The 18707-nt window shown below is 40.9% G+C and overlaps 1 protein-coding gene across 1 annotated transcript in view; it reads right to left on the bottom strand.

Annotated features, from left to right (window-relative positions):
• Positions 1-452: 452 nt before the first annotated feature.
• pcsk1 (proprotein convertase subtilisin/kexin type 1) overlaps positions 453-18707 on the bottom strand; it is a 21613-nt gene continuing 3358 nt past the window's right edge. The window contains exons 2-14 of the mRNA XM_074626106.1: positions 18426-18530; positions 18192-18314; positions 14390-14536; positions 12274-12350; positions 11482-11570; positions 9515-9687; positions 9050-9262; positions 8835-8935; positions 8465-8698; positions 6682-6839; positions 6453-6586; positions 6202-6363; positions 453-3185 (exon numbers count right to left, since the gene is read on the bottom strand). Coding sequence (XP_074482207.1) covers positions 2757-3185; positions 6202-6363; positions 6453-6586; positions 6682-6839; positions 8465-8698; positions 8835-8935; positions 9050-9262; positions 9515-9687; positions 11482-11570; positions 12274-12350; positions 14390-14536; positions 18192-18314; positions 18426-18530 — 2145 coding nt within the window. The 3' untranslated portion in view covers positions 453-2756. The remainder of the gene's footprint in view (positions 3186-6201; positions 6364-6452; positions 6587-6681; positions 6840-8464; positions 8699-8834; positions 8936-9049; positions 9263-9514; positions 9688-11481; positions 11571-12273; positions 12351-14389; positions 14537-18191; positions 18315-18425; positions 18531-18707) is intronic.

The following is an 18707-nucleotide window of genomic DNA, read 5'->3' as shown; positions in this document are numbered from 1 at the left end:
TCTACTCATCTTGAACATGAATATCTACAAAATGTCCTGACAATCCATCCACTATAGCTGCTGAGATATTTAGTCTGGACTAAAGTAGTTGACCGACCAACTAGACCGACATTCATTTATCAATGCTGCTAGCGCGGCTGAACATGTGGGTTATAGAGATATGGACTGTCAGCATCACTTGCTTCCATTAAGTAGAAGTCAAACATTTAAGCTTCAGGACAGACAGAAGCTGGAAGTCTGCTCACTAATTCATCTGCACCTTTTGTTTCTTGTGTATTTTTTATTGAGTTGTCTCTGTAGTCCAGCAGAACTACTAGAACTCTAATTCAAAATAATTGGATTTCTCACCAAGCCCTTTATATTCTCGTTTATCTACCACAGGTTGTTACTTTATAGCCACAGCTGCCGTCAACTCCCAGATGTGCTGCCAGAGACTCAAACAGACTCCAGAGGTCACTTTGCAGTTTATTACGATAAATCTCATTATTATAATTTTTTTTACATCCATACAGAAATTGCAACATAATATTGGTTTGTGTAAACAACTTTGGACTGAAGCGTCAGTCGAAAAAGAAAAAACATAAAGAGAAAACAGCACGGGCTACACTAAAGAATGGATAAATTACAGGATGCATGTGAAGCGTTGTCCCAAAACATCTTCTTCTTCCTGTCACCTTGTTGGCAGAGAAGCGGGGCAGGCAGTACCAAAGCTGGAGGATAGAGACTCTGCATAGAGGATTCATAACTAAACACTTACATTAGCATCTGTAAATTGATCTACACCATGTGGAGATGAGTGTGCACATTTATTACAGCGTATATTAAGGCGTTCAAGATGAATGTGCTTGAAGGTTGCGGCGCAGAGCCCCTATTCTACACAGTTTCTGAAGTGTGATAGGTCCATTAATATCAAATAAATAATACCAGAGAAGGAATATTAATGCAATAATCTGTCCAAGATTCAAGGAACTGTTTGTTGGTATATTACAGATGATGAACAAACAACATGTTTGCACATTCACTGAAATACAGAAGCTTTTTTGACGGCAAAGGTTTTGGCAGTGTTCGTTTGTAGTCATGATAACTTTGCAGTTATTGAGAGAACTACGCCACAAGAAAATAAACTGTAAAAGGGTTTGATACTGTATATATTATCTCCATAAACTATGAGGATCCTTAGAAAAATATTTCATTTAATGCAGCATTGTACTTACACAAAATTAAACAAATAGCACAAGAAGAAGATTAAAGGGATAGTTCGGGTGTATTGAAGTGGGGTTGTATGAGATACTTATCCATAGTCAGTGTATTACCTACAGTAGATGATGGACGGCACACCACCAGCATTGAGAAGCAGACAGGAGCACCGACACCGGAGCAAAGCAATATAGTACTGTGGACGGGGTCGGCAGAAAAACAAATTTTATCCACCTAAAATAAAGGCTCACCTGAAAAATATGATATCCGTTTAAGTGTACGCTATATTTAGAATATTCTGTGACGGCGTCATCTGAGCCTGCTGGCTTTGGCGAGAGCATAGATAAGTTTCACCTTCAGTTCAGTTCCCCGTCGTAAAGGAGAAGGAAAGGGCTTTTCTGACGGCAAGATAAAACACTGAACATATTCTAAATATAGTGTACACTTAAACGGATATGGATTTTTTGAGGTGAGCCTTTCTTTTAGGTTGCTAAAATAAGTTTTGCTGCCGGCCCCGTCCACAGCACTGTATTGCTTTGCTCCAGTGTCGGTGATCCTGCACGTTGACCATTACATACTATAGGTAATACACCTACTATGGATACATACCTCATGCAACCCCACTTCAAAACACCCAAACTATCCCTTTAATCTGTAATTTTTTTCACTTTTAATATTTCGCTACTTCCCATCTGTCTTTAATCGTTACCAGAGTAGAGGTTGGTTTCTCTTCTTTAATAGTGTATTGGTACAACTGTATTATAGTATATATAATCTTTCACACTCTTTATATATTTCTCTTAATACTTCCAGAATATGATTCTGTTACTCTCTTGAGCTTTGTTGACACCCTGAGAATAATTCTTTGTCAACACAGTTCAAACATTTCAAATAGATTTTTAAAATTTCGCTTCATTTTGAATGTATACTGACTCTAATTTCACGACTTTATGTCAGTTTTTTTAAGGATCATCTTGTCCTCTAAAGTGATTAAAGTGAATCCCGTAATAGTGAAACGTATGGAAAGTATGTAGAACATGTAGATATGAATAGAAACGAAAAGGTGAAGATTTTCAGATGTCAAGTGTTTTCAAAAACCATATTACAATCATTGTCTTTGTATAATATATAGATATAATATATAGATATTAATACAAAACTTAGATTCTAAAGGTGGCATGCTTGAGCAGGCAGTGAGGAGAAGAGAGACGAGGCCTCCCCCTCCTTTCTTATGATTTAAATGCTTTTACTTTCACTACACGGAGGTACAGTTTGTAGCAGAGAGGCCCTAATGACAGAATTAATTCATGAATGGTGACTGGTAAATGAAGGTAAAGAGATCAGATATGCAGCATTTTGGGGGGTAAAACAGAAGTGAGTGGAAGAGTTCTCTTTCCTGTATTTCTTCTCCTCCACTTCCTCCAGCGCCCGGTCCCATCCCTCTGCTTTCTCTCTTCTCTTTGCCTTGTTCCTCTGCTCCCCAACCAACACATCACCCTGCTTCCCTCTTTAATCTTTCCTTTCCTCTTCCCTCCCCTCCTCCTGTCTCCTCCAGGGTTTCACTGGCGGTCATCATCTATCATCTCAAACAACGCCTGCAGCAGCCGGTCATCTCTGTGCCTGTACGGCTTGGTGCTGTAGAAACCGTCACTGTAGTCACTGTAGACACTGTCCTCGGGGCCGCGGTACCTGTTGATCATGTCCAGGGCCTGGTATAACCTCTGAGGGGGTAGTCTCGTTGCAGGAGAAGAGAGGCTCCGGTCCGGCTGCTGCTGCTGCTTCCTCCAGGCGGAGGAGGCCTTGGATGCGGACTGGGGTGGCTGCAGGACGGGGGTCTGCCTGTTGAAGGCCGTCTGAAGGAGACGCAGCAGGGCCAGGGAGGGAGAGTAGGGGGGGTTTGAGAGCTTTTTGGGCTCCTTCTCTGGGTTGGAAGGAAGGGAGGCGTGTGCAGTCTCAGTCTTCGGAGGTGGATAGGCCTGAGTGGGCTCCTGGGTCACCAGACAGACAGACAGAGAGGAGGCAGGTTAGCGGTGTGTGAGATAAAAATGATCCACAGAGTGCATCTAAAGATAGACAACATAACTGAGTTCTGTTCTGTTTATGTTGGCATCATATTACAGTCATAATAATATGCATTAAAAAATCAATGCAGTCCCAAAGCACCTGGACAGTGGCCTATTTTTTTTATTGAGTTGGCTCTGCGCACAATGGATTTAAAATATAAAAACTGCAATGTGCACTTTTGTGCTAACATTGTGGTGACACAAAGCGCTGCTATTTCTACACTTTTCACCAAATATGAATATAAATACACAAGTCAACAAAGTCAACACATTAACCTCATAGTCATTGTTTAATTTCAAATGTCCTGGAGAGTACATAATATACTGCTATAAACAATATGCCATGTGTCACTGTGAGTACTATACCAACACCTCATTGTATATGTTATATTATTATCAGGGCTGTCGAAGTTAATGTGATATTAAAGCGTTAACGCAAATTTGTTTTAATGCCACTAATTTCTTTACCACATTAATGCAACTTGTGATTTTTAGGTTGCAGCAGGCTCACAGCTAGAGTGAAGATACTGGCATCAATTTGAGGAATTCATTGGTCTCAACCATCATACTAGCTTGTCGTGAAAGAGGCTAAATAACGCTCCAAAGTTACACTAAATTTTGGCGAGGAAAGACTGGCATGGCCATTTTCAAAGGAGTCCCTTGACCTCTGACCTCATGACAGGTGAATGAAAATGGGTTCTATGGGTACCCACGAGTCTCCCCTTTACAGACATGCCCACTTTATGATAATCACATGTTTGGGGCAAGTCATATGATGCCTTCAAATGGGGTCATATGAACGCCCCCCTCTTGTGGTATTCACAACCTCGTAGGAAGTTTCTGAAAACTCAGAGTTCAAAAGTTGTGACGTGTTTGTTGACGTTGTGAGAAATGGCAAATCCCATGGAAGTTAATTTTTTGGTGCATAATAAGTTAATATATTGTTATTTGAGTTGTATATTTTTTTTCTTGGCAATTTTATAATATGTCTGAGGAAAATGCTGATATTCCCAAAGACCTCATCTTTTGCCTCTTCCTCTGTGGCTTCTAGGTGCTGACAGTAACGTTAATATTGCCGTTGCTTAGCAGCAGTGTTCTCATGACTTAAACCACTTGAACATATCGTGTACACGACTTCCCATGTTGTAAACACGAGTTCACGAGTTTCATTTAGAAGGCACCATATGTCAAGTCAGCGCACTGACACACCGACATCTGTTGTTGCCTGTTGAGGCTTGAGTTTGCCATGTTATGATTTGAGCATATTTTTTATGCTAAATGCAGTACCTGTGAGGGTTTTATATCAATATTTGTCATTGTTTTGTGTTGTTTATTGATTTACAATAATAAATATGGACATACATTTGCATAAAGCAGCATATTTGCCCACTCCCATGTTGATAAGAGTATTAAATACTTGACAAATCTCCCTTTGCGATTCATCACGATTAAATATTTTAATCGATTGATAATGCTAATTATTACTGTATTTCCAATAATCTGTCACATTTGCTCTGTCCTTGGATTCATTTCTAATGATTATGATTTTTATCACAGATCTTGACATAACATAATTTGCATTCGTAGGAGGAACATTGTCTGTTACAGTATGTACCGATCTCATGTTACAAATCAGACCCAAACAAGTTTGGTCATCTCTTAGCAACAGGCCTATTTCACAGCAGACATTTTCGCTTGGCATAGCAGGAAAAGCACAGGTGTTACTAATAACACTAACGAACTCTGAACGAACAGCTCTGTTCTAAAGCAGCTAGATGGAATTCAGTCGTCATTCATTTCATTATTTACACCTGTGCTTTTCCTACTGTGTGAGTCAAAATGTGTTCTGTGAAAAAAGCCAAACTAGAATATTCATCCGACTACATAAAGACCCTTCTGTATTGATTATGTCTGTAGATTTTACTTTTTTACTTGAGGTTTTTGTAATTATGTGCTACTGGGAGTCATTTAAGTCACGATTGTTGTCAGAAAGGTGCTTTGTTGAACCTGTAACCACCCAACAGTGATGTCACATAGTGTTGCTGACACACCATGGGGTACACTGCTGCATGACTGCATCAAGGTGAGTAGTTAAACAACTCAGGTTCAGCAAAGGTTTTTCAGGTTTTTAGATCAGTCGGTCCACAACCTTTTATTTGAGACCGAGATATTTCAGCAACTGTTTGATCGGTTGTCATGAACTTTTGTTCAGACATTCACGTCTTTCTCCAGATAAATTGCATCCACTTTAGTGATCCTGTGACTTTTCCTCAAGCACCATCATCAGGTCAAAATTTCTCTGACCAAATATCTGCAAAACTAATGACACTGTACATTGTGTTTCATGATAACTGGCAAATGTTAGCATGCTAAAATGCTAAACTATAGGATGGTGAATAAGTTCATCATTATATCTGCTTAAAATCAGCATGTGAGCATTGTTATTGGGACAATGTTAGCATGCTTGACAGAGCTCAGAGCACTGCTCTATGGACTCTTAGTCTTGTTGTATTTGGGCTGCAACTAATGACTATTTTAATTGTCAATTTATCTGCTGAATATTTTCTCGATTAATCGATTAGTTGTTTGGTCTACAAAATGTCAGAAAATTGTGAAAAATGTTGATCAGTGTTTCCCAAAAGCCCAAGATGACGTCATCAAATGTCTTGTTTTGTCCACAACTCAAATATATTCAGTTTACTGTCATAAAGGATTAAAGAAACTAGAAAATATTCACATTTAAGAAGCTGCAATCAGAGATTCTGACTCTTTTGAAAAAATTACCCAAACCGATTAATCGATTATAAAAATAGTTGGCGATTAATTTAATCGTTGACAACTAATCGATTATACCTTTCACCCATTCCTTTCCTCTACATCTAAACCAGGTTTTAATGTTGTTATTAACCTTTAGTTTTAACTCCTGTTGCCTTATCCTCACCTCCAACATGTCATCCATATGCTCCACGCCACGGCGGTCGTTCTGCACGGCGTTGTAGGGGATGTACACTCTGGGTTTCTTCATGTGATCTGGCTTCTCTGTCGTCCCGTGAAGAATCAGCTTCCAGTTCAAAATCCGACCCTCGTTCTGCAAACGGCCCGACTGTATAAACATGGAAATAACGTTGGTTAGACCTCAGGAAGAAGCTCAGCAGTTAAAACGAAACCAGACAAATAATGTGTGTAACTCGCAGTATCTGTGATCTTCAGGGTCCAGGTACCAGCAGGATCTTCTCCCCACGTGTGGACGGACATGAAGTCCCAGTTTCTAAAGCCGTTAGAGGACGTGTCCCTCTCTCGCTCAGCCAGCAGCACTGTGCTGGTGCCTGATGGGAAAATACAAAAGGGATCGATCAGTTGAGAACATTTCACTCAAATGTATGTGTGTCTGTGTGTGAACGTGTATGTGCACGTCACTAACCGGCTGGGGAGGTGAGTGTTATGTGCAGGTCTCCTCTCCTGGTGTACTCGATGCTGGCTTCCACCTGCACATGCTCCAATGAGCGGACGGCGTTCTCCTGCCCGGCGCAGGCTTTGGTTGGGATCTCTATAGTGATCTCCCCCGCTGCCTTCAGCTCCCTGTGTGACGCATTAAAATAGCATCGAATGAGACACACAAACAGTAGTTCCCTGACATGTTGTCATTACTGTCTGGGAAACAACAGCAGAGTGGAAAGAAAACAAACTACTGCTCCACACGTTACATATTATACCCTGATAGTTCAATGACAATCCAAAAAGTTTGGGAAATATTTAAGCATTCATAGATGCAGATTTGGTCATTCATTTGCAAAAACAGTTAATCCCCATCCCTCCCAGACATGAATGAAAGGATTTCCGTGTGCAAGCTGGCATAAAGCTGGAGAGGGTTAGACCACTAAGCATTGACGGAAATGTAGAGCCAAATCCTCGGGATTAGACGGGGATGTAGCAAGGTAATGGGGAAACCGGGTGTCGTTGCTATTGAGTCTCATAATCCAAAGATAAATTGCAAAATGGACACTTAAAGGAAGACAGAAGAACTCTGCTGTCTACAGGTGGAACAATGTGAAATCAAAAGGTTGTTTCAAGGACAAAGTGTAGCAGCTGATCTTCTCGTGTCATTCATCCTTAAAGGGATGCAAACAGAACATCTGTTGAGACAACAGAAGGGGGGATTATTTCCTTTGAGTCGCGTGCTTGGCAGCTTTCGGATTTAGATATTTAATCCCATTGTTTAACAATTAGCATTTATGAGTGTTCAGAGTTGATGATTGACCTCAAGCTGTCATCATGAAGAATCATGATTTTTATTTAATTCATTTTGATTCATTTTAATGGCACAGGAAGCGCTAACCCTCCCAGGCTTAAGTCTTGTTATTGTCATGACTCCTCTCCAAAAGCAACAGATGCGTCTTTAATAACACACGTTAGTTTCATCTGTTTGCTTGTCTAGGACCTAAAATGTCAGGACAAAAGGAAATAAAGCTCCATCTCGATCTCTTTGTCTTAAATTAGATATTTTGTCAAAATGTGAAAAATGTTGTGTGGTCTACAACAGTGAATTTTAATAGTTTTGCATTGGGTCATAAACTTAACCATGATTATCCATACAAGTTACAACCCCCATATAATTAAAGGTACTGTGTGTAGGATTTGGTTGCATCTAGTGGTGTGGTTGCAGATTGCAACCAACTGAGTACCCCTCCACTCACTCCTCCCGTTCCAAGACTGCGGTAATGTGAACCACCGAGTGCAAAACCGTGGTAATCGCCCACTAAGAGGCCATCCTCACCATAATAACACTACTTTAGGAGCAACGTAAGTCAGACGGCGGCTGGCGGTACCGCGGTTATGCACTCCGCGGCTCACTTTTCAGCAGTTTCACAAATGTGTCTACAGCCAGTGTTTGGTTTGTCCATTCTGGGCTACTGTAGAAACATGGCGAAGCAACGTGGCAGACTCCGGGAAGAGGACCCACTTCCTATGTAGATATGAAGGGCTCATTCTAAGCTGACGAAAACACAACGATTCTTAGTTTCAGGTTATTATACACTAATGAAAACATAGTTATGAATACTATATTCCATTTCTGCCAATATATCCCATGAAATGTTACCCACTGTTCCTTTAAAAAACTGTGGCCAAAGATCCTGGGCCGTTGGCAAAGCAACAAACAAAAATCAAAAGGTATAGACGAGAGCAGCTGTGAGACATTCACATACCTGGGCTGGAAAGAATCATCTCTGACGATACACTGCTTCTTCTCAGGCACATGCTTCCACGTGGCCGGGTCAGCGAGGTCCACCAGAGCTTTGGCGTTGAGGAGACCGAAGCCGAAACGGCTGTTGACCATCAGCCCTGCTCCGTTCCTCTTCCAGCCGGGGTTGTTGGCCAGAGGATCGAACTCTGAGGTCCAGACCACGATGTGCTGCAGGTCTCTCCAGTTAAGATCTGGACTGGAGGGAGGGAAGACAGACAGGGAGGCAGACCAGTGAGTATTTACTGATGTAGAGGTGTCAAAAGACTTTAAATCCATTGTTAATTGCATTAAGAATATCACAGATTGTGAGCAGCAGGTGCAGAGTTGCATACTTTTGTTCCAGTGCCAGGGCAAATATTCCAGCAGCGAGGGGGGCGGAGGCCGACGTCCCAGTGTGAGTCTGAGTGCACTCGTCGTGCAGGTCAGCACTCGTCTGAAAGAAAGCAAGCAACATAAAAAGAAATGAATGTATTAAGATAACCTTAAATAACAAAAATACCTATTACTATTACTACTACTTACTAACATACCAGGCGTAGTTACTTACAATCCTCTGGTCGGTGTAGTCTCCGCTGCTGTACGCTGTAGCCAGAGTGGAGGAGCACTTCTCGGCGTACCACGGGGACAGGCCCTGCTGGGAGGCGCTGCTGATTGAGATGGTGTAGATGCTGTCGGTGTAACCGTCGCAGTCACAGTTATCACCTTGGCGCCCACCGTTACCTGATGCCCAAACAAAGATAGAGCCTTTCCCGCCACGGCCCTGCAGAGGTAAAAACGGAGAGAGAGAGAGAGAGATGAAGACGACAAGAAGGAACTCCAGCATAAACTATCCAATGTATATCTTTGTTTACACTGATGAGTGGCTTTATTCCTAGCAGCTGAGTACATGTCCGTATTGATTTTGTTCTATCTGATTCCCATCACCGCGGCAGATAATAGCTGCCATTAGGAACCACAGTCTGAGATCACTCCAGCTCAATGTGACTATAAACTGCCTGTGTTCATCATTTACCTTCTGGATACCGTATTCAAAAGCCTTCTGGGCCAGGCGGCCGGGGCCCTCCACGGTCTTGCCATCGTCGTTGGGCCCCCAGCTGGCGCTGTAGATGTCCACATGGTTGGGATTGAACCCAATAGAGCTGGCCTCGATGGCATCAGTCACAATCCCATCCAGCATACGAATGCCTGAGCAGAGAGAGAGGCAGGAATATTAGTGTCCAGTTAGTTACCTGATTGGTTATTACCTGCGTCAAGGAGATTATGTTTTTGGTTTGGTTTGTTTGTTTGTTTGTCCGCAGGATTACGGATGAATTACTGGCCCGATTTTCTTGAAACTTGGTTGAAGGGTGTAGCATGGGCCAAGGATGACACGTTACATTTTGGACTTATTTTTCACTTTCGTTAACATTGCGAGATAGGGCATTAGGCCTTGGTGGAGGTCTGCGCTCTCCAAGTGTCCTTCTAGTTCATCATGTACTGGTATTAAAACTCATGGACGTATCATCAATTTATGGCCAGGGAGGACGTCAAATGTTGCAATTTACTACCTTATTAGAGTAAATAGAGAGAAGATGAAAATGTATTAAAGCCTTTAATTAAAAGGTTATGACTATAATGGTTTGTTTTAGGACAGCAGGATTTGTGATGTTCGTGTTTTAAGATGCACTAAGAACCAGCTGGCCACCCTTCAGATGTTGCAGTCTTAAGTCTTAATATTTCAAATCCATTGTTTGGGTGGATTGCAGCTCAGTAAATTTGGAGAGTGACGTTATGCAATTATCTGGTGTAAAAAATCAGATCTCCATCTTCCTTCACTACTGGCTATAAAAAAAAATCAATAACATCCAGGGATGTGCAGCCATGGTATCCAACAGCAGTGCTCAAAACGAAAGTACTTGATGAATCCTCTCTCTTTGTGTCCTTTTCTTTTGTAGCCTGTTTAAAATGTATAGTACACAAGCACCCACCAAACATGTCTTTACTCTATCAATTCTATCATTAGTACTGTTTTCTTTTTCCATTTTTGTTTAGTACTCTGTTAGTAAGTAAGTAAGTAAGTAACAGTCCTGCATTCAAAATCTTACTTCAGTAAAAGTACAAAAGTATTAGCATCAAAATATACTTAAAATACCAATTATAAAAGTAAATCATTTATATATTATATTATTTTACATTATATTATATTATATTATATTATTACATGGCTTTGTTGAATACTCGATTCTGATTGGTCAATCACAGCGTTCTACAGTCTGTTATTTCTTTACAATAGATGGTTGCTATGGACGCAGTTCTGATGTCGACAGTAGTGTCAAATTATTGATTTCTTAAGTAAGTAACCATGTAATAAGAGAGATAATGCACAGTGAGCGAGTCATTGTTGTGAAATAAATCCCTTCAGGGTGATGCAAGACCTCCACCTCTCCTGTCAGGGTTTATTTCACAACAATGACCGGCTCGCTGTACATTATCCCTTACATATTATATTATTATATTATATTATACTATCATAATTAGTGATGCATTAATGTGTTCATCAGGTGGTAAATATGGAGCATTTTGTTGTTCTTTTATTAGTTGATTTATATTTTGAATTAATAATCTAGATCTACAAAATAAAAACTGACTAAAGCTGTCAGATAAATGTAGTGCAGTAAAAAATACAATATATCCCTCTGAGATGTAGTGGAGTAGAAGTATACAGTAAAGTAGCAATTGAGTAATTGTACTTTGTTACATTCCACCACTGAACAAAAGCTTTCAGAGTTTATGCCTCTAGTTTTCATGATCTTTTACTCTGATTTGATTAATAATCATTTAAAATCCCATACAGCAACCAGAACTATAACACCTTTACTCTCTCAAGTCTCTATTATACAACACACAATGTGCACACAGACACAGATATAAATGGCATTTAATGTGATGTAGAATGCTTAAATACACAAGTAGATATTCACGAATAAGAAAAACTCTTACCTCCAACCTTGGAGTTGTATGCGACTCCAACACCACATTTGTTGTTGTCTGCCTGCATAGCGATCTCCCCAGCACACCTGGTCCCATGTCTGAGAACAAATCACATATTCACTTAATTGTTTTTTTATCACTAATCCTGCATCAATTCCACACATCCATCAAGTCAGAGCTGTATTATTAGGTGTGATTTTGTACAAACATGTATACTTTTACATGATTCTGCACAAAAGAAATGCTCCTTTACCTGTGCTGCTCTTGGCAGCAATTTCACTGCTTTGTGTTTCCCTTTATAATGGTTATTTTTAACTGTTTTACCTGCCCTCATTATTTCATAGAATGCAAAGCTCATTACAGGAGGCCGCTGTATTGTTTGATGACATAACTCCTCTCGTAAAAAGGTCATGTTTAGAGCAGAAAATATCGATCGTGATGACGGGGTTCATGGAGATTCTCTGTTCGTGTGGCTCTGCAATTATTCATCTGGAAGAATAGGCTTTGAACTGTTGAGTATGCTGATAACAAAAGAGCACAGGGCTGCTGGCGGAGAGGAGTGTGTGTGTGTGTGTGTCAGCTAGCAGAGGGTGAGTCATTAACTTCCGGTCTGGTAGGGAGAAACATTTGGAGAGGAAAAACAGGAGAATCCTTTGGCAGAATCAGCTTCTATGTTCAACTAATTTGTTCCTACTTAATGCTTATTTATTATTATATTTAGTTGCACCCCATTAATAACCAATCCCAAACCACAAAATGACCAGGTAATGTCACAATATCACCTCTCAACAGTTAACTCACTTGTTTTCATTGGTGGAGTCATATCTGGGGAAAGGGTCGGGGTCGTTGTCATTGAAGTCGAAGCTGGCTGCTGCATCCTTTAAAAACAACAAACAGAAAATTGATCAGGATTGATGACGTCAGTGTACGTCAGTGTACGTCAGTGTACGTCAGTGTACGTCAGTGACGAACGCTCCAAACGCACATTTGTCAGAGCCAATCTGCTGTCATGGAGACACATATCAAAGGTGACAAGAGGAGAGAGGGATGTGTAGAGAAATAGTGAAACGACACGTATTGAATGACTCTGAGGATGAAGGGGTGCTAGTCAACAACTATCTTTTGAAACATTCAGATAGTTTGAAAATGCTGTTGTTGAAAACTAGGGTTGTGTCCTAGTTCAACAAACAAAAAAATGCTGTGCTACAGAAACCCTCACAGGTACTGCATTTAACATAAAAAAAGTGCTCAAATTATAACATGGCAAACTGCAGCCCAACAGGCAACAACAGCTGTCAGTGTGTCAGTGTGCTGACTTGACTATGACTTGCCCCAAACTGCATATGATTATCATAAAATGGGCATGTCTGTAAAGAGGAGACTTGTGGGTACCAATAGAACCCATTTTCATTCACATATCTTGAGGTCAGAGGTCAAGGGACCTCTTTGAAAATGGCCGTGACAGTTTTTCCTCGCCAAAATTTAGTATAACTTTGGAGCTTTTGGAGCTAGCATTACATCGGCACTAATGTATTCATTGGGCTTTCTATTTTCATATAATGTCAGTACCTTCACTCTAGCTTTAAAAGTGAGCCCACTACAACCTTTGAAAGTTTGATTGCGTTAACGCGTTAAAGAAATTAGTGGCGTTAAAACGAATTTGCGTTAACGCGTTATCACGTTAACTTTGACAGCGTTAAAAATAAGTAGTATTGTTTGATTTATTATTCTAGATGTTTACTTTAATTAGATTCGATTTTGCTAGTGCTAGTTATTTGTTTAGTTTATTTAGTTTTTGCAGAATTAGTATTTAGTTTTGTTTTGTTTGCAAATTGGGTAACACTATGGGCACCTGTGGTTGGTAGATAGGACCAGCATGCACCTGGGTGGGACTACATTTTTTTTTACCAAGTGAGGTAGCGACAGCTAGGATTTCTTTGTTCTTTTGTTTGCTTGCTTGTTTTTGGATAAATAAATCATAACAAACAGAACCTTTGCATGGACAATGGACTTGTTTGCCTGCGTACACCACATACAGTACCCATGGTGCTTCAGTGGCCCTTTGATTTAAGTTGACTTTGATTTTTCCAACAAAAAGCCACTACACTGTGTGTGATATTGCAAGTCATGTCTGTTTTTGTCTTTCCCATTATTCCCCTGCACTCTAAAATATAAGTAGATGTACAAATTATGTTCTTATTAAAGAGGAAGTCAGAATGAATGCTTCCTTTCAGCTTCTGGTTCACAGTAACCGCTTTAATATCCGATTTAAATCAGTTGCCCTTGCCTGTCATTTTGGAATTACTGCTATTAAGTTATGCAAATGCACGCCGCTCACACGCCTTGATTGTTGAGGATGAGCGTCTCGCTTGATTGAGCCTCTTTGATTAATCAGCGTTAACTTAATTACAGTGGGAGTTGTTTCCATCAGCCCTGTTGTCATACATTATTTGCCTCTCTCCCTCCCTCAATCCCTTTCTTCCCCTTCCGCTCTTTTGGCGAGGCGAGGCGGCGGCTTCTGAGAGCAGCAGCACTGTTTGAAACCAAACCACAGATGGGGCTTTTTAAGGCTTTTAGAGTTTCCTCTCAACAGGAGGAAACTATGCCAAAATGCAACCTCGTCAAGCTCCCATTCAGTCATGCTCGCTTTCATCGGCTTGTAATTATCTGCATCCGCTTTCAGACTGTCAAAATTTTTTTTCACATTCTGCATCACATTCAGAGTTAAAATTAGCATTACAGCAAAAAATGCCTGATTTGCATCCAGGAATTAAAAAGCAAAAAAGCTCTAGACGTTATCATATAGAAGATCTATTACTGTCTTTATGAATCGCCTTGTAAGGTGTCACCAGCAGCGTTGCTGTGGCAACGGCAGGCCCAGACGACGGAGGCTGTCTCCATGGAAACGGTGTCTTACGTAGTTGGAGTAGATGTCTGTGTGGTTCCACTCCAGGCCGTCATCCAGGACGGTGATGACCACTCCTTTCCCCGTGATGCCTTTCTGCCACACGGGGATCACATGCAGGTCGAGCTTTGGCAGCGAGGAAGATGTCCGCGTGTCTTGCTGGAAGATAAAGAAAATGACAAAATTACACACATCTGTAATTCTATCTTTATAGAGCGCTTGGCTCTTTAAGAATTATCATATATGTTAAAAAGGTCAGCCACAGTCCTCCAGCTCACTCCTGCCTGTTCTTCCTCTGACCTTCACAGACATTCATTACTTGATTGTTGGCTTGTCGAGTCCTCCCCTCCTCTATAGCCACTTGTAGGCAGATTGCTGCCAGAAGGTCATAATGATACGGGTTAATGTGTTGTCTTATACTCTACTGATTCACCCACGAGATTCTTTCTACAGTGCCTATGTGCTGTGTATCAACCCACAGTTCTTCTGGCTCGACTCACATTCAATCCCCCTGTCGGATTATTTAGAAATGCATCTCCAAGGCTATAAAATAGCCTGTTTTAAATGGGAAATCAGCAGGGAGTGAGGGACCTGCTTGCTTTGGGAAGGGTATGATTCAGAGCTAAGACTAAAAAAAGAACTCACATTGCTCTTTCGCTCTTTGCGCATTATGCACAGACACTGCAGAACGCCACCTCAAGACGTGACTCATCCCTGTGATGTATCGCCTTTTTCCTCCTCTCCTTAGCTCCCTCTTTGACTCCCTGTTTTCACCCCCCATCCTCTCACTAGCATCTTTACCCCTCTCTCTCTCTCTCACTCTCTCTTTCTGGATATCAGTTCCAGCTCCACACAAAATCTCAATGTAAACACACAGCAGATGTCACATTTTCACACAATGTGCTTCAGTAGCAATTTGCTTGAGAGGATTTCACTCCCGACCAGCTCATATATCTGCAGCGAGCCTGTTTTGGTGTAACACCAAATGAGTCACTTGTTGATGCCGGTGGCAGCTGAAGGGGCTCTCGGTGGCCCTGCCATGCTTACATTTTAATGGTGCACAGCAAACACACAGCAGCAGCTTATGCAAGTCTCTCTGTAGCTTTTCGCATATAAAACGAGTGAGTGGTGGACACACACGTCAGAGCACGATGAGATCCCTCGATGCACAATTAACACACACTGACACTTGCACACACTCTCCCTCTCTTTCTCTCTCTCTCACATACACAGCCATGCAGGCAGGAGCAATTTCAAGCTACAAGTATGAGTCACTCCCTGATTAAATTATCAGGCTCCCACTCGTGATAGATAAAGACACTCATCCTGTTCTCGGGCCCAGCTCCACCCTTGCTCTGATGTCATCACGGCTTGACACTTGTCCTCTAACCTCTACCCCTTTTCTCTCATTATCATGTGTGCGCCTTCATTTGCAAACAAGAAAATAACATCACACCATAGTGGCTTGTTTTTTCCATCCAACTATTTCTACATAGCTGCGTCCTTGCCGGACAGACAAGGAGAATGACTCACAATGCTTTTTTTATTTATATGGAGCGTAACGTGGCTCTTGCAGTGACACAGGCAGGCACGGGCATGATGTGGAAATACACTAAGCGGCACTTTAAGGCCAATTCCATTAGTGTCATCATCCCTCATCGGCAAAAAATGATTCATCTCAATTTGTTTTCTTATTCCCCGCAAGCGTGTTACTCATGTTCTGTTAGTGCAGGTGCGGAGATAGTGCAGATGCTGATGTGCATCTGCCTCTCTTTCCTGAATGTACTGCTGTTTATTGTTTATTTAAGGATCCTCATTAGGAGCACATCAGGGCGTGCCTCTAGCCCTCCTGAACAGCACAAAAACTGATGCGACACACATCCACGTCAGCCTGATCAAATCAATAACTGATTAACCCATTAATCTCTGTGATGTGGAATGATATATGATAGTAGAGATCATATTTGGTTCCTGCAGTTTAACAGATAGATTGCGGTGAATATGTTGTGATCTCTTTATCAGGCCTATAAAAGAAAGCTTCATGAATTGTCTTTTGACAATATTTTTTTTAGATTTATTCTTGAGTTGTATATGCATAAATAAATAAATGAATTAATAAATGAATTAATTTATAAATGAATAAATAAATAAATATGTGTAATACATATTAACTAAAAAATCAAAACAAAAAAAACTTGATGCAAAACTATATATATATATATATATATATATATATATAGTTAGAATTAGTTAAAATCAGTTAAAGTTAGTTAAAATCAGATGAATGGTAATTGTTACATGTTGGTATGAATATACTTACAGCAACATATTAGGATACTTGGTCAGAATTACAGTTGATTATGGTGTTAATTAATTAGACAATCAACAGAAATCAGCCATTTTTTGGATAATTGATTAATTGTTTAACTATTTTTTTTGCAGTTTTTTTTTTTTCATTTCATGTCACTGTAAATTAAATATCTTTCGACTTTTATTATGGACTATGACTGTCACGATATCTGATTTTCATTACATGATTATCGTGGCCAAAAGAATTCCCGATAACAAAATTATTGCGATATCTATAGAAAATTTTGAAAAAATAAACAATGCTATCATTCAAATTAATCTTCAACTTTGTTTACTGCGCGTTCTGTCTCTCTTTTTTGGCAAATGTGTATAGGGAGGTGGAGAGAGACTGTGACCATAACCGTACAAAAATGTGGTATAAGAGACGCTGGATTATTTACACAATATTACCATATTATTAACATGATAACAATATTTCATTTTGTAAATATCACGGTTCTCGTCAATACTACTATGGACCAAACGATTATTCAATTAATTGAAAAAAAGTAATCTGCAGACTGTAGTTGAAGCCTTAATGGAGTAACTTGTGGTTGGTTTGATCTGGTAAGATTAGAAAATATAAGCAGCATCCTCTATTTTCCCCCAAATGCGTCCAACCACTGTTCTATCTACTGTAGCATGTACAGTATGTGCTGTGGTCAATGGAGTTCATTCTGAGTTTATGGATCAAAATGAGTAAAGATGTCATACAAAGTGGTAACAGTCAGGATCAGACTACGGTCAGGATAAAGAGAAAGTGTCAGTAATGGATCTGGAAGCGCAGCTGTGACAATCTACTGTTCTCTGCTACTACTTGGCCTCACCGGGCTAAACCATCCCATTCTGGGGTAAATTGGGACTTAATGCACGCTGCTCTACTCTCGTCCATCCTGCTGGATTATAGTCTCTCCTCTCCTCTCATCTCCACACGGACTGTGTGACCAATTAAGCAAATGGCTTTTTTGGCTAGAGCTGCTTGATAGCATGCTATTGTTTCATTGTTTTCATGTTGTTCCCCCTCTTTGCATTTCCGCACACATGCACATGCAAACTTATGACACAGCCCCTGTGTGCACATACAAATGCTAACACACACACACTCAATGTCCTCCTGCTGGAGGTCCCTGTGAGGACAGAGCCGTGGACAGTGTGGAGCTGTCCAGCACTCGCAGGGCTTCAGGGAGTCTCAGGGGAGAACAGACCAGCTGCATGCAAACAGAAGGCTGAACAGAAGTACACAACATATGACCAGTAGGCTGGATATCAACCCAAATCTGTGCTTTTTGGAGCTCTTGAAAGCAAACAGTGTTCACATATTTTATTAAATGTGTGCAGGCATCTTTAAGCCAGCCAGAACTAGATTAATTGTTGAGCCACTTGTTGAATTTCTCATGTACTTTCTGAGACAATCTGCTGCTTTGTGTTGTGTGTGATACATATTGAAGCCTTATTGGAGACTCACCAGGTACCACTGCTGGTTCCACATGGGATCATCGAACAGCTTATCAACCGGGCAGTCCCTGCAGCCCCCGAGGGATGCTCGCTTGTTGCGACGTTTCTCGTACTGCTGCTCTGCCCAAAGCACCTACACACACACACACACACAGACAAGAAGAGACATTTCTTTAAAATGAGACAAAATGATTGGTGCACATGGAGCAGGACAAGCCGACGACAGAGAAAAGTGGCCACTCACCCTATCGTCCTCCGACAGCCGCCTGGTGATGTGGCCGGCGCTCCGTTTCATTCTGCTAGGATGATTGCGGTGTTTGAACAAGAAATGGTCTTCCAGGGCCCCGATCTGCAGAGAGGAAGGCATGAGACGGGCTGAATATTTGATGGGAAATGACATAATACCAGCCATCTGGTCGCTGAGGCCTGTCGCACAGGTCTGGAAACATTATTATCTCTCACAAAAAGCCTCGGGAATTCAGTTTTATGGGGGAGCAACAGAAAAAAAAGATAGTAAATGGTTTCA

The sequence above is a fragment of the Sebastes fasciatus genome, chromosome 1, assembly GCF_043250625.1.
Source record: "Sebastes fasciatus isolate fSebFas1 chromosome 1, fSebFas1.pri, whole genome shotgun sequence".
Lineage (NCBI taxonomy): Eukaryota > Metazoa > Chordata > Actinopteri > Perciformes > Sebastidae > Sebastes > Sebastes fasciatus.
This window is presented reverse-complemented; position numbering and strand designations above follow the sequence as displayed.